General features: G+C 30.0%; 1 protein-coding gene across 3 annotated transcripts; it reads right to left on the reverse strand.

Annotated features, from left to right (window-relative positions):
* Positions 1-3,793: 3,793 nt before the first annotated feature.
* Positions 3,794-9,851, reverse strand: LOC124926463 (regulator of nonsense transcripts UPF3-like). Of its 3 annotated transcripts, none has more exons than XM_047466693.1 (13): positions 9,422-9,851; positions 9,131-9,237; positions 8,763-8,858; positions 8,579-8,677; positions 8,406-8,485; positions 7,846-7,944; positions 7,184-7,328; positions 6,299-6,366; positions 5,384-5,798; positions 5,115-5,207; positions 4,889-5,007; positions 4,755-4,807; positions 3,794-4,473 (listed from the first exon to the last, which is right to left on the reverse strand). In XM_047466693.1, the coding sequence occupies exons 1-12, from the start codon at positions 9,559-9,561 to the stop codon at positions 4,769-4,771; spliced, it is 1,500 nt and encodes a 499-aa protein (XP_047322649.1). In that variant the 5' UTR covers positions 9,562-9,851; the 3' UTR covers positions 3,794-4,473; positions 4,755-4,768. The 3 variants fall into 3 exon arrangements, with proteins under 3 accessions (XP_047322649.1, XP_047322648.1, XP_047322650.1); XM_047466692.1 differs by having other exon boundaries at positions 3,794-4,468; positions 9,422-9,850; XM_047466694.1 differs by lacking the exon at positions 5,115-5,207 and having other exon boundaries at positions 3,794-4,468.
* Positions 9,852-16,556: the final 6,705 nt, after the last annotated feature.

The following is a 16,556-nucleotide window of genomic DNA, read 5'->3' on the forward strand; positions in this document are numbered from 1 at the left end:
AATGTGTGGATGAAGTAAATGCTCCATTGACTTCACTTGTTTTTTTTTTATAATTTAATTAATGAAGAAAATACAATAAATTATTTAAATAATTCTATTCAAGTGAAAAAAATGGTCTCTATAACTTCTTTAACATTAAGCTCATAGGTTTATTTGAATAATTTTATTAGTATTTTAGGTAACAAGTAAATAGTTAAATTGTGATTGTATTTTTATGTTTTTGTATGTTATTGGTCCTAACAAAAAGAAAGTAGAATAGTTCCATCACTTTTAATCGTATATTTACTTTTATCATCAATATATATTATAATGATCTTTTGAATCTCTTTTATTACTAATATATTAAAATAATTTTGTTAATATTATAAACATTATAATTTATATGATATTTTTTAGGTAAAAATATAATTATGGAATATTCCGTTCTAGCATGGGGATCTGAAGAATATTCCCTCACCAAATTAAAATAAATTTCAAAATTATTGAGTTGATGATTATTAGCAAAATATTCCTGGACTATATTTTTTTCAATTCATTTTGTTGATTATTTGTTGACTACTTTAACTGATTTTTGGACTAACTATAGAACATTCATTTTTTATTAAGTTGTTAAACATTAAATTTAACTATGATGATGGTATAGTTTTTATTTTTTAAATAAATTAACATTATCATGATCGTTAACTTTAATTTAAGATATATATATATATACTTAATTTTGAAAGTGTATGGATTGCTAGGTTAAGAGCTATTTTGATATATATGTGAGTAAATGAATATTTTGGTCAGATTCTGGGTTAACTCGCCCATAAACTTAAAACAGTTAAAAATAAAATAAAAAATGCTATAGGCAACCTAACAAAAATAAGTACAACTCTCTAACCAATTAAATTAATAACACTTTATAATTTTAGTTCAACACAAAATTTTATGAACGCGGAACATTATAACAATATATTTTTATCTGTGTGCATCGCACGAGAATCTTTCTAGTTTTTAATAAAAATTTTAATATTTTAGACAAAGACACTTGTTAAATTATTTGTATGGATACTAATTTTAAATATTAAATTCATTAAACTCTCAAATTTATAGAAAATAATTTCAATAAATAATATAAAAGTTTAATATTAAATATAGTTGAACATGACATTTTCATAAGATTTGGTCTAAAGAGTTTATTCCCAAATGGAGCTTCGAGTGATGGGATCACCAACAGTAAAATGGTCTAAAAAAGGACTCATAATTAAATAACTAAAACATTTAAGTTTTACCAACTATATAATAAAAACTAAGCCTATAAATGCCATATGTGTGATTCTAAATAAATCACATAAGCAAACAAAAGCGAATACGGCATAATGGGCCATTCTCATGTCTTATGTCATTTTTTATATTAAAATATTCATTTTTTTTAATTGGAAGTTAGCCTCTCATTCTATTATTATTTTTTATTTTTTAAAAATAATTATTTTAATAAAAAATCGTATAAACACAACATAAAAAACAAAGTTATGTACAAATTAAATACATTAAGATAATTAATTGACTCGAAAATCTTAATAATAGTAACTCCATTCGAATTAACAAGTTTTTAGAACTAATTTCTCACATTGTTAGTTAGTTGTTAAAATCTTTCGATTTTTTTACAACCAAATAATCCATCAGAAAATTATAGAGATAAAAATTAATTTTTTAGTTAGCCTCACTCTATTATTATCTATCTTTACATAAACTTAAAATGTTTTAAATGAAAATTAAATTAAAATATTCAAAAGTGTTAACTATAAATATTTATTTGAATCATTTACATTCTTGAGAGATCTCTTCAAACAAATTATTTTGAAAAAAAATTAATTAAGATAAAGAATTACAAACTTTTTTATTTAAAATTAAAATTTAATAAAATTAATTTATAAATTAAGTAATTTAATTGTCTAAATAAAATGAGGATGATATAATTTTCTTAAGAAAACTCCAAAAAAACTAAAGGAAATTTTAGGCCTGGTTTGAATTGGGATTTTTTGAAAAACTTAGAAGGAGAATATTTTTTGAAGAGGTGATAATTATTTTTAGTAAAAAAAATTTAAAGGATTGATATATATAATTAAAATAAAAAATAATAATTTAAAATAAATGGTATTAATTCTTAAAAAATAATTAATTAAAAAATTAATTTTATTTGAATTCTTTTAAAAACTCAAACTAACTGAAATTTAAATACTCAAAATCAAATGAGTTCTAATAATTTAAATTTTATAATAATTAAAAATAAAATTGACTACATTAAAACAACTTCTATATAAAAGGCCCACAGAAGGGTACTTTCGGTAAAAGAAGACTGGTCAAATTGCGCCTGCATGATGATTGATGAAGACGACAGTATTCATTTTTCCTTTATTCATTTTAATATAATTAAACAATATTTAATCTATTCTTCATTAATTATATTATTTAATTTATTAATTAAAATATTAAAATATATTTTATTTTTAAAAAACAAATATTTTCTCAAAACTGACACCAAATTCAATATGTATGAATATAAAAATGAGAAAAATTATATAATAAAATTAAAATATGAATTATTTTTTAAAAGGATTATTAAAAAGAAAGAAGATAAAGTGCCATATAGGTGCCAGCTAAGCAGACGGTCCATAAATAGCCTGCCACGTGGAAGATGCGTCACGCTTAGAGGTGGTGGGTCCCTTGCATATCAGAGGCAATATTGGGACCACTCATTCTTTTGACTTTGTTGTCGCTTATTCAGTTATTTTAAGGTCTTGTTTGATTTACATATTTCAGATCATCAATTAATATATTAAATTACTCTTATTTTTAAATATAAAATAATAAAAACACCCTTCCAAAATAAATCTTAAATTTTATATACACTATTTTGTTGTTTACCTATTCCCAACAGGGCCTCAAATTTGTTGGTACCCTAAATAAATATTTATTTTATTTTAAGTAAAATTATAAATATATATTATTATAATGATGTATTTGTTTGAGAGAACATGTCATTGATAAAGTATTTCAAATATGAAATTTGACTTTATGGGAGCTAAAAAAGACACAACATTTAAGAGGACAAATTAATATGAATTTAGGGTTGTTTAATCAAAAATTGAAAGGGATATAACCTGCTGAAATTCTAGATAATATCTCATTAGTTGACTAATCCTAAATTGCTACAAATTTGGATTTTTGTTATAAAACTAAATAAGCTTATCAAAAAATTGTGAACCAAAATATTAAGAGATTGATTATAAGGAAACTGATTTTTTAAGTTGGTTATCAGATATCATTCCAAATTTAATGAGATCTTGGGATGTGCATTTCATTGGTTATTATTATTTATCTACAAATCAGATATATATTATAAAATGAATACCATGTTACAACAAATAGCATTTAAGAAGATGAGACTATTATATGATAAAATAATAATAGTAGTGACATGTATAATGTATGTAATAAGTAATCCTAAGAAAGAAATGGTCCTCCACAAGACCTAAAAATGAATCAATCAATAATTGACCCAGAAATTCATCAAAGTTGTTCCTTATAATCAATACACTTAATGGTTCTACTATCCCTTTTCTTTTTCTATATTTTCCACTAGCCCTTTCCTTCTTTCTCTTCTCCCACAATAAAAATCATTATTACCAACTCTTGGATCTGAGGCACACTCAAAACTACAAAGTAGCTTTTGCAGAAATTATTATTCCTTTCTATATGAAGGAAGAAGATTCATTCATATTCTATTCCAACAACAATAACACAACCCAAGAACAAAAGCAACATCAGTTTCACCAAACCCAAAACCCAATCTCTTCATACAACAAAGCTTTACCTATTACTCTGGCTTTTCTTTCATCCAAGAGTCAGCCATAAAAACATATAATATTGTTCCCAATAAGCATCCAGCCCTAATAAATATCATAATTAGAGAGACAACCCAATAAATAAACCAAGAGGCCTGCCTTCCAGACAGAAAGTGCATTTCAAAACACACTACTACCCAAACTCAATATACTATGACGAGGCGTGTTAATAATTCCTGCTTCATATTTACAAGTTCATTAATAAGTAAAAAAGAAGCAGACTAAAAACCAACATATCTGGAAACCCGACCCAGAGCCAATGGCATCCAGTCTTCAATTTTAGTATTTGTCAGCAGGACGAACCCTACCTTTCAATGGGCGGGCACCTTGATGATAAAATGACACCATAAAGCCATCACACTCCATTCTGATATTTCATTACGTAGGATCTGTACTGTATATCTTTCTTACTTATAGGACTAGTAGTTACACAAATCACTTCTGCAAAGTGGAAATGTCTCGACAAAACCTGTACCCTTTTATTTGCTTCCATTGTACAAAAGCAGTTACACAATCCAGTTATAAGAACTCCTGTTGCAGCCAGATGTACACTCCAAATTATGGAAACTGACTCCATACTGCACTTGAAACAACAAATTAAGCAAACTATGAATGAACATGAAAAACAAGGATAAAGCATACAGGAAATTTTAAAAACAAAGCTAAATAAATCAACTGATAGACATCATCATCAATGAATCAGAAAAGTTGGCTAGCAAAGTAAAAAAAGGATCAAACTTGTTGGTTAATGATGAACATAAAAGGAAGTTTTATTTGAAATATGATGGTCCTCCATCATCACCTACCTAGTTACAAAAACTTTATTGAAAAAAGTAGACTGGATCAGTAGACATGGAAACTTACATCTTCAAACGACATTAGGAACCAGAACCTGATTTTTGAACCCATACTTGTTTCTGCATGTACATGACAATAAAGCTAGTCAACGAATGAGATTCCACAAGAAGAATGACCCTCATTTAAAATGACATACAAACCTCATGAGGACCATATGCAACGCCACGTTTCAAAACTTTCCCTTCAATCACAATGGAGGCAGCATCTGCATCTTTAACATTATGTACCACACCCCGACGCCCATTATGTTTATGGGATCCTGCACATACCTCAAAAGTGTTACAAAGAAACCAGCATAAGTGATTGAGTTAAACAGGGATTTAATAGCTTTGTCAGTCAACATTTCAGCTCCCATAGCAAACTAACCATTATCAAGCAAATAACGACCATTGTTCCCATTTCCAACATATTTTCCCTCTTCACCCCTTGATACACCAGCCTTAATTTCTCTGTGATATCCTAAAATGCAAGCATAATAAATCACACTAGTACAGATACTGTATATTTCGCCAGAAGCATGTAACAATTCTATTTTAATTTTCTGTTTTTACTCGTATTTTATTCTATTTTAGATCACGTGAGCACATGTTGTTTGTATTCGAGTGCAGAAATCTATACAATATAATAGTACACACCTTCACCAAAATCTGACTGCAACTTTGTTGAACGGGTAGTAGCAGATGGCAGAGATCCATCACTAGCATGTGATCCGTCTGAACGTGGAAGAGGAGTCCAAACACCACGATCAGGTCTGTCCCTATTCCTCATTCGTTTCCCTTGCTTTTCATTAGGGAAACCATGCAAATCACTAGCAATAATCTTTCCTTCGTGTGCTCCAATAGATGATTGTATGGTATGTGGTCTAGGGGGCCTTCTATCCCTATCCACAATAGAGTCCTGGTTTTGCTGATCAAGTGATTGACTTGGTGTGCTTAGCCTTGCATCTTTGTTTAAAAGTATGCTTCTTATTATCCTCCCATTAGCTTCATTTTGCAGATTGGATTTATCAGTAGCTGGCCCAAGTGAATCTTTAACTGCAGATGTATCGCTCTGTTCAAACCACCAGTGGCCAGCATGGCCATAAAAATATTATATAAGACGATTGCTAAAATCATGAAAGTAGAACTCGCGGTATCTATCTCTATGGCAGAACAAAAATATTGTCTATTGATCACCAGGAACACTAGACTGAGATTGAACAAACAGTTGAAAATACAATCCAAACAAGGACCACAGCTATCTACCAAGTTCATAGGGCATAGAGGCTAGCTTATAAACACACGTGGGACCATGGCAGATTTTCTATGATCCATTATTCAATTGTTTATAAGAAACAACAAATTCCTACAAAGATACTGACCCAAAGGTCCATCCAACTTTAACAAAGGATGGAGAGACTATATAGCTATATCCATATCCTGGTGTTTCAACTAGATTAATCAATTTGACCACGTGTTGCCAAAAAAACCTCTGACAGTGCAGAACTTTTTACATAATTCCTTCTAACATTAAGACTAAAGCAAATTTTACTTAAGAATTAGAAGGCTTACATGATAAATCTCTTTTTCTTTTCCCTTCAACAGAATGATCTTTTTCTTCCCACCAGCCCCTGAAGTTCCTGAGAAGATCATGATGAATACAGATGACTAACGATAGAAGAAATCAACTGTAGTAGATGCTTTCAATAAGTAAAAGTTCATTAAAAAAAGTGAACCAAAATGTGGATTATCAAGGGTTGTACTTTTACAAGTTAACCATGTTGGTGTGCACATATATCTCTGCATACATATTTCCATTAGGGATTCAACAGTTGCAATGTTATGGATTTTTCCCGGATGAAAAGTATAAGATTTCTATGAATAAACTTGCAAGCCACCCACTCATGGTAGCACAAGTGAAAGAGTTTTGACCTAAGATGCCGAGGTCTCAGGTTCAATTCCCACGAAGAACACTTTTATTTAAGTGGGGGTTCATCGTTGTGGAATGTTGTGCTAGCTTTCTCCAGGTGATAACCTCTAGTATAAAAAAATTGCTGAGTCTTTTTTATCCAACACAAACAGTAGGCTTCCCTGGAAAAGAGAGACTTGCACTGTATCTTATCATTAGCACAGCTCAGTACTATTTTCTAGCAAAACAAAAGCCAAGCAAGACCATATATGATATATCTAATTTGTGAATGTCCACACTCAAACTGTTACTGGTTTTAAATTTGACCCTTCATTTGATTCAATTAGAGGGCGCACATGGGCAAAGTATCACAATGATATCTATTGAATTTCATATATATTTTTCTCATTTTGTGTCAGGAAAGGTGCCAGCAGATGAAGTTTGTGAAATTTCTTTCTTCACAGCCCCATTCCTATTCCTGTATGTTCTTCAAGTGCGAATGCAAATTAAGCAGAATCAAAAAGTGATAAGAAGTTTATATATCGTACCCTTAAGCTGTTCGGCAACTTCTCCAGATGCAGCAACAATATTAACAGCCTTGTTCGACTGCGCCTGGTCATCTCGTTTGGGCATCAGGATATATGCTGCTTTATCTCTCCTGCATGTGCTCTTTGCATTATCCTTCAGCACATACTGTGTATTAACAAGTGTTAACAAGTATAATAGCACCTCCATTGTTAATGATGATGCACACCACAAAAGTACATTCTATGCCAAAGAAACATGGAGTTCATCCCTCTAGATGGCACTGTAACATGGAATATGCGTGACACATAAATATTGAACGTTGTCCAAGCTCTATGATAATTTAGGAATTGTTTACCGTGTGAAATAAAAATCAGCCTAAATTTAATTGAGTTTTCTCAGAATACACAACTGGTCCAGAGTTAGACCAGAAACCTTAAGAGGGAGCATGTACATAGCAAACAATGAACCACAAAGAGTACAAGCAACCAACAATGTGAATTTATTTCCTTAAGGGACCATGAATAGTACAAGTAATCAGAAAATAACTATTCAAATAACACAATTTAGAATCTACAGAACTTCAGTTCAAATTTAAAGAAGGAATGAAGTATCAACTTCCAAACTTGCTTAATCCATCATAAAGACGACATAAAACAGACTAGTGTGGAGATATTGAAATAACCTTGCTGGTGGAAGACTTTTTCCCGTCCGAACCATGTCTTGATGAAGCTGAAGATGGTCCAGCAGCTTTCCTGTGCATTTTTCCATTGGGTAAAGATCTCTGTCAAAGGCAGCAATTCCAGTAAGTTTGTCTTAGTAAGTTCTCACATGGATAACTCAACAAAGATCAATAAGCAGATTACTTTAGGCATTTTAGAATTCCTGAGTAGACTGTACAAGTAACACTTAATATGTTTATAGCTTTTGTCAATAGAAGATGTCCACATAGATTAGGGTGTAAAATGTTCAGGCCTATGCTAACCAGAATGCAATGAATTCTAAATTATATTGGAATGTATATGAACTTCTTTATGATGGACAAAAACATTAAGTAAAACATACGTGTTACATTTCCACTTCTTTAATCTTAAGACTTATGCAAGATATATTTTGTTATTCTACTTAATTAGTAATTCTTGTGCATGTTCACATACATGACATAATTTTTAGTTTCACTTCGCTAGAATAGCATTGAAAAACTAGGTACAAGTAAGCCAATTGGATATTGAAATATCCACTCACCCGAGATCCACTCTTGGCAGCCCTTTTTTGGCGTATAAAATCCATTAGAGGAGTGATAATAGGAGACTCCTTTGCGGCACCTACAAGAAAAGGGAATCCATATAGGTTGAAAGAAGGCTGTGATATTCAATTTCTCTCTATTAACAAATTTGCTGGACTAAAAAATGACTTACCACTTCGTTCTGCTTCTCTTCGCTCCAACTGTATCTCAGCACTCGGAAGATTCTCAACAGGTTTTGAAATAAATTCAAGGAACTCAATGAATTCAGGATCTATTATACATTAATGATTAATGGTAAGCACGCATGATGTAAGGTTTAGATGTAAATAGACCATCTTTAGAGCAAAATTTTGTACCTTTGTGTATTGATCCTTCACGTCCATCTTGCTTAGACCATTGCTTTGGAATGTGTTGAGATGGAGCGTACTCAACTGCACACTTAAACTGGGTTCCTACAGAGAACGAGGTTGGGAAACCAACATCTTAAGTTTGAGTACTGCATATAGAAGCATTACAACATAAAAGATGCTCCATGAACCATACAGAATGCATCTGTCTTTCTCATTATGATCACAGACATGCTCTAAGAAGTGTTTTTTTTATTATATATATTTACAGTAAGCAAGCTTCACATGCAAACAAAATGGTAAAACAAACTGGCAATACTAGTAGACAGAAGCCAGGACTTGAATAGTTTATCTAAAGCTTAAAGCCTAATAGTTACCTTTCTCGTTAACAAAAATATGCCCGTTAAAGAAATCAGAAAAATCAATAACATCCTCTGGCTTCTTAAAATCAAAGTATGCTCTAGAACTTGACTGGCTCTTCAGGCTGTAAATCAAAAATTGGAAGAAAAAAAAAATATAAATATAAGAGAATCAAGCATATGGCTTAAAATCCCCCCAAAAAAAACAGACAATTGAAGATATAAACGAAGATAGAAGTTGTACAAATCAATTTTCCCAAGAAAAAAGTACTAGGTTTTCGAATATAAAGAAGAAACGGAATTATGGACCTGTTGTTGCCAGGGAAGAAGGAAACCCAGTTGTAAAGCCCAGCAAAGCGGACGTCCACTTGCTCCATGAACTTGTCCTGCGTAATTGTCGGCGGCAAATGCCGGACCACAACCTTTTTTCGATCCAGAGGACCCTTCATTCGTTAACTACCTGAAAAAAATTAAACCCTAGACGTTGGATGAAAGCAGCAAACACGGGTATGCTTCTAAACCCTTGAACGATTCCGCAATCCGCAATCCGCAATCTGAATCCCCTTAATTCACATCATTCGATCGAGATGGAATCTTGAAATCAAAACTCAAATCGCTATCGACAATGCCACGAATAATGACGCCTGAAAGAGTTGGAAATCAACGTACTTGTGGAATTCATACATTAGTCTTCTCTACTCTCTCTCTCTCGATCGTCTCCTTTGAAGGATAGTCAACAATTTCTTAACCTTTTTCCCTCTTAAACAAAATATTAGTCAACATAAAAACGAAAACTAGGGTTTTTTTTTCATTAAATTATTTTTTATTTTATTTTTTTGTACAAGGAGTTCGTTGCAAATTGAGATTTTACTGGATGAAATATAAATAATAAATAATTAAAATATTATAATTATATTATAAATACACATGTACACATAAACATTTTTCAATTTCCATGTCATACCTAGAATGAATACAGGTATATATTTGAAACATTTTAATCTTTCATGTTACTAGATCTTCTCCTTAATTAGTATATGCCACATCATCCTTAACCTTAAAAAACAATATCCATTATTAGAACAAATGTCTTTTGATTTTTTTTTGTTGTTGTTGTTGAAATGTCTTTTATTGTGGTATTCAATTGATGAAGTATGTATATATTTATTATAAAGAGGTGAAAATGATTAGATTTTTTTTACATTCATAATGTTGGGCAAGTATTTGGAGTCTCCGGTCAAATTTGAACGGATTTAATGATTTATATCGAGACAGAGACGTGGATTGAATTTTAAAAAAAATAACGGTAATAAAAATATGGGTCTTTATCTATGATGTTATTTTTAAACGAAGGTTAGTAGTAGTCAAAATAAAGGTAATTTATCTTCCATATTTAATTTATTAATAACATATTTAGTCATTTATTTAGAGGAGAAAATATTTAATTAAGTATTTATTAAAATATATAATATTTATTTTTATTAAAATATTTCAAAAATAAAACCATTCTCTCAAAATTTATGTTAAACTATGCAATACTTACTAAAACATTTATTTATTAAGTATTTGGGTAGATTAACATAAATTTTTGTGGACTTCAAACAAAATAACATAATTAGAGGTCATTAAGGTTCTTAATTTTCAAGTCTTTAATTTACATATATAAACCCTAATTATTGTTTCACAAAAAAAAATCGATTAGGAGGATTTTGTCTATTAACTTGATACATTTATCTACTAACTAAGAACAAACATATAGTATGTATTCATGTTTTTATAAAATTAGGTCAAATTTATTCAAATTAGTGAAAAAAGTGCAAATGAATTAATTTTCTAACATGAATTTGTACAATATTAAAAACATTTTTACACTTAGAAAGTAAAATAAGTCACCGAGTCTATACTAGACAAAAAAAAAAATACTATATATTTAAAAATTAATCTTTCATCAACAATACAATATTAAACAAATTATTTTCCCAAAAAAAAATTAAACAAATTAATACTTTCTTATAATATAATTTATTATATTCAAATAATTCATTAATCTATTATTATAAAAGAAATAATTTAAATAAAATATTTGTAAGATGTTATAATTGAAACCTCCTTAAGTTTTTATTATTATTATTATTATTATTATCTTAAAAATATTATTTATACATAGATATTATTGTGTTTTTTTACCTCTTTAATTTTTCTAGCTTTCAGATTTTTGAAATCTTGATGAGATTCGAATAATGTGGATGACATGGGTTGAATAATTGGGATTAGAAGACAATAAATTGAAAATAATCACAAAAATTATCTGAATACTAACATGTAACATTTTTATTATTATTATTATTATTTCAATAACATGCTCCAATAAATTAGAAGCCCTTTGGGGTCCATGGCACTATCTTATTTATGGAAGATTTGTCATATCCCAAATAAAGGCCATCTTCAGATATCTTCAAGTATACATATTCCTTGCCTGCATCTCTACTCGGTTCATACACTGGTATCTTCGCTGTTAACTGTTTCCACACAAAAGTTCCAGTGTAGATTTTGCTGTTTGTGATACTCAATATTTCCGAGTTTGAAGATTCCATGGTGAAATCTTTTAAAATCGATGTTCCATTGCTTTCGATATTGATTGATACAGATGACATGTCTCCGTAGATTAACTTGAAGATAAATACCCAAGCTAAGACGTTCTCGGTTGATATAGGATCCAATGATTGTGTTGGCATTGGCGTCATTGGCGATGGGATGATGGTATCATCCTCATTGCAGTTTGCAAAGTAAAGGGAGACGAGGAGGAGAATAAGAGTATTCAAAGTAAAAGAGTAAAAATCCATTTTTTTTTTGTTAAGTTGAAAATGGATGGATGTGTGTTTAGTTGTGTATTTATAGGGCGGAATAAGACAGGCCAAACAATTTTTTTTTCAATTTTTTTTATTTTATTTATCATAAAGTTAGAAATACATAGAGAACTTTTTATGGTTTGTTTATTATTCAGAATTATGTTTTTTTTTTTTTACATAATTCATAAATATAAAACTAATGAATGTGTTAAGTAAAATATGAGATTAATCTTTATTTTGAGATTAATGTTATTAAATTAAAAGTTTTTATTCATGTGTCTCAAGAGGAATAAGTGGTTTCTAAGCCAGACCTAAGTGTCTATTCACATTTAGGAGAGATAATGATAATGGGGTCATGTTAATTTATGTATCGACAGATTCTCTATTACTGAATCAATTTTTCGAAAGGTTTCTAATATATTTCAAAAGTTCCATCCATAGAGTTGTTCAGATCACCGACCGATTTGGCTGGAATGTCGAGTGATGGTGAAAACATGTCGACCATTTAGATTCGAAAATAAATGGTTGATCAATGAAGACTTTATACCGCGTGTACACATCATTTAGTTCTCCGTCGAGTATCTTTTTATGAACTTAAGGAATCTACGTAAACTTCTCAAAAGTGGATTCTTGGGGGATCGTGTTTTATTTTGTGCTAAAATCAATGACTTATGTAATGAAATTCATGTCATTAATAGGACCGAGAAGATTCGTGAATTTTCGATAAGGATGTTAGTTCTCAGATTCACATTGTTAGTAAGTTGCTTGATATGTGTAAGGATGAAGAAATCGGGGCACGCTAGAGCTACATGGTTAAAAGTCGGGGATAGAACACCAAATTATTCTATTGAATCTCTAACGCACAAACAAGAAATAATGTGATTAATTTGATCTCGATCGAGGGGAAAATTCATGATAGTGAACCAGAAATCTCTACGAATATTGTCAAATTCTATAAGGATTTGCTTGAGTAGTCATTTAAGGTCAGACCTAAATTGAAGGGTGTTACTTTTGATTCAATTAGTACAGCGTAAAAAGACATGTTGGAGGCTCATTTTTCGACGGAGGAGGTTGACGAGGTCATTAAAGAGTACGGAAGTGATAAAGCTACGGGATGTGACAAGTTTACGTTGACTTTTTTAAAAGGCGTGACATTTCCTTAAGATTGAAATTATGGAGACAACTTATCATTTATCGTTTCTCATCATTTGACGAATTGAAACTCTACTTTTATATGTCTCATTCGTAAAGCTCTAAGGACTATGTAAAATAATTTAGGCATATCTGTCTCATTTCGTCTTTCTACAAGATTGTCACAAAATGTTTGACCAACAAGTTACGAAAGGTGCTAGAGACAGTCATATATAGTATTTAGACGATGTTCATCAAATGTCGTCAAATCTATGATGCCGTATTAATAGTCAATAAATGCATTGACTCAACTAATTCAAGAGGTGACAAATGTGCTTTTGTCAAGTTAGACACCGAAAAAACTCATTATCACGTCAATTGAGAGTTTATGTTTGATATAATGGACAAAATGTGAATGAGTGCGAAAAATATTTGCTGAATTCGATTTTGCCTCTCGACGGTTAAGTTTTCTGTAATTGTTAATAAAAGCTCTCAAGGATTTTTCGAGAGCTCTCGATGGATCGGGTGATCCACCCTCTCCTTTCTTGTTCGTCATTGTTATGAAAGCTCTCTAAAAAATGATAGTTTCAGAAGAAAACTCGGGACTCATCCATGGTTGAGTTGTGGATCAAGAAAATATCATTTTTCTATATCACATTTGTTTTTCGCTAATGACATTCTCTATAGGGTTAATGCTACCTATAGAAATTTTAAACATATTTGAGATATTTTATGGTTATTTAGTGTATGTTTCGATATTCAAGTTAAGTTTAATAAGTCTGACATTTTTTCTCAGATTCTGTTTCGAATAAACGAATATTGGTGTTGACAAATATGTTTGAGTTCAGAATTTGTGGTCTTCTGTCAACCTATCTTGGTATGCCATTCGGTGCTAAATTACGATTCAAAGTTTTTCGGGACCCAATTATCACTAAAATAGAATGTAAACTATCTAGATGAAAAAGTAAAATAATCTCAAAAGGGGGTCGGTTAATCTTCATTAAGAGTGTTGTCATATATGTCCACATATATGATTTCTTTATTAATTCTCCCTAAGAGTGTGACGGTGAAAACAGAGAGAGAAATGATTAATTTTTATGGGGATTTTATAACTCATTGTTTTGCCATCAAGTTAGTTAGGATAAAATAAATGTTTTAAAGATTAATGTCTAGATATTTGAGATCTTGTTTCCTAAAATAAGGCTCTTCTACTAAAATGGTGTAGTAGATTACAACGAAGCCGAATAGTCTTTGGGCATCGATGATCAATTTTAATATGGTCAAAATTGGTCTGATTAGTTCACCAAAATGTTTAATTATCCAACGGAGTGTAGCATTTAGAAAAAAATTATTATATGTGGAAAAGTTTTCGTGAGCAGTCTAGATTTATTGTGGGGTGGTTCTTCAATTAACTTTTGGGACGACATTTAATGTAGTGTCAAAAGTCTAGCTACAACGTATCATGAACTTTGTTCTATTACTATATATTGAAATGTTACATTTAAGGAAATGTTTGATCCTCGGTTTAGTGGTTTCAGTAGTCGAATTAGATATATGAGGAGATTAAACATTATGAAAAGTTTGTCTCATAATAGAGTTTACTTTTGATAAGACGCAAACAAATGTCTTTGTCTGAACAAGACGTTATGTGTTGGCAATACATTGATAATTTCCATGTGAGGCATATTGTTACAATTTGTTCGATAAAATGATTCTATATAATTTTTGTTGGGAGAAACTTTAAGAGTCGAAGATTTCATTCAAGATCTTGATTTTTGGATGAAACGTTATTCACGGTGAAATTCTTACGAATGATATGTGAATGAAAAAAGTTGTATTATGTTTAGTCGTTGTCGTATGTGTCACAAAGAGGTTGAATCGGTAACTCATTTACTTTTGAATTGTCGAGTAATTTTTTGTGGAGTATTACTGAGATTCATTGAGTGATGCCCGAGTTTTTGGATAGTTGCTATGAAGTTTGGATTGATGCGCCTGATATGACAGATCTACATAATTGAGTTACCATCCAAATTACTTTTTGGTGAACTATTTGGTTGGAGAGAAATCGTCGAACTTTCAATGATCGCAGTCGTTCGGTGCGTATGATTCATAATGCTATTATTAAAACGCTTTCTGATATCCATTTCGGAAAGCCGGTAGAGTCGGTCGAGGAGTTAATCGTTTTTTCTTATATGGACTATTTTTTAAAAAAATAAATTGTTTGTTACCCTACAAACTCGATAACTTATTGAGTAATTTTTTTTTCATGTCATGTTTTGTTGTTGTGTTTAAACAATTTTATCATTTTTAATGTAAATGGACTATTTTAAAAAAAATAAATTGTTTGTACTTTAAAATTAATCTTTACAATATTTGTTAATATGCAGTATGAACCCTAATTTATTTATTTTTAAATAAATCGACAAATGAAAACCATTAAAACAGCTTCATAAGAATCGAAAAAAAAAGCACAATAAGTCATGTTGGTAGACCATGAGCTAGCCTTGATTTCAAAAAAATATATATTTCTTTTAAACCAATTAAAAAAAAGATAATCACTTATTAATCAATCCAAGTGTGTTCCATAAATCAATTAAAGCTAATTTATTGATCTCCAGTTTGATCTTTTGGTGGAAACAATGTGGATTACTTGAATCTAATGACACAATTTGAGTGTTTTTTTCTTTGAAGTAAATTGTTTTGTGATCCCAATTTTCTTTAATTTTGTAGTTTATGTATACTTCTAATGACTTTTCTCTTACAATATTTTTATGATACTCTCTTGTTGAAAAGAAAAAAAAAACATTCTTAAAACTTTCTACACTAATTTTCTAAGAAAAATAAACATTAATATAAATATTTCACAAACTTTAGATTAGATTTGACATGACTGGGATTTTTATCTGTAACTAAAATAAATATGTAATATATATGTGCTAAAATCAGAAATAAAATTAATGTTATGTATTATGCAGCATGGAATAATATTCCACTTAATTTTTTTTTTTATATTAGCATCATTCATTTATTTTATAACATTTTAGGAGAAATAGAAAATAGTATTTAACAATTAAGAATATATAAGTTAAAATTCATATTGTATAATGATCACAATATTTTCCATATTAAATTTTGTATCAACCTATCATGTTTCACTATAAAATTATATTAATATATAAATGTGAAGATTTACAATTGACTAAACAATCATCAATTACTATCATTGTTCTTTAAAATAATCTATTTACACCCCCCATATATTTTTTATCCAAATAACTTAATTTTAAAAAGACCTACATCAAACAAAATTATTCAGATATAACCATTTAGTTATTCAAATAACCCAAGAACAAACAAAGCCATACAATGTGATGAAGACTTGGAAAGATGCATGACTAAAGACATAAACATGAAGTGAACATGTTTCAACCTAAAACAAATCTTATGTAACCAAAAAAAGTGTC

This window comes from Impatiens glandulifera, chromosome 2 (assembly GCF_907164915.1).
Source record: "Impatiens glandulifera chromosome 2, dImpGla2.1, whole genome shotgun sequence".
In the NCBI taxonomy this organism is placed as follows: domain Eukaryota; kingdom Viridiplantae; phylum Streptophyta; class Magnoliopsida; order Ericales; family Balsaminaceae; genus Impatiens; species Impatiens glandulifera.

Bases quoted from the DNA above. Each gene is read 5' to 3' on its own strand.
- LOC124926463 (XM_047466693.1), bottom strand. From the start codon at position 9,561: ATGAAGGGTCCTCTGGATCGAAAAAAGGTTGTGGTCCGGCATTTGCCG. The intron at 8,486-8,578 runs GTAAGTCATTTT...CTTTTCTTGTAG, and splicing joins AAGAGAAGCAGAACGAAGTG to GTGCCGCAAAGGAGTCTCCT. The intron at 6,367-7,183 runs GTACGATATATA...TGATCTTCTCAG, and splicing joins AGTTGCCGAACAGCTTAAGG to GAACTTCAGGGGCTGGTGGG.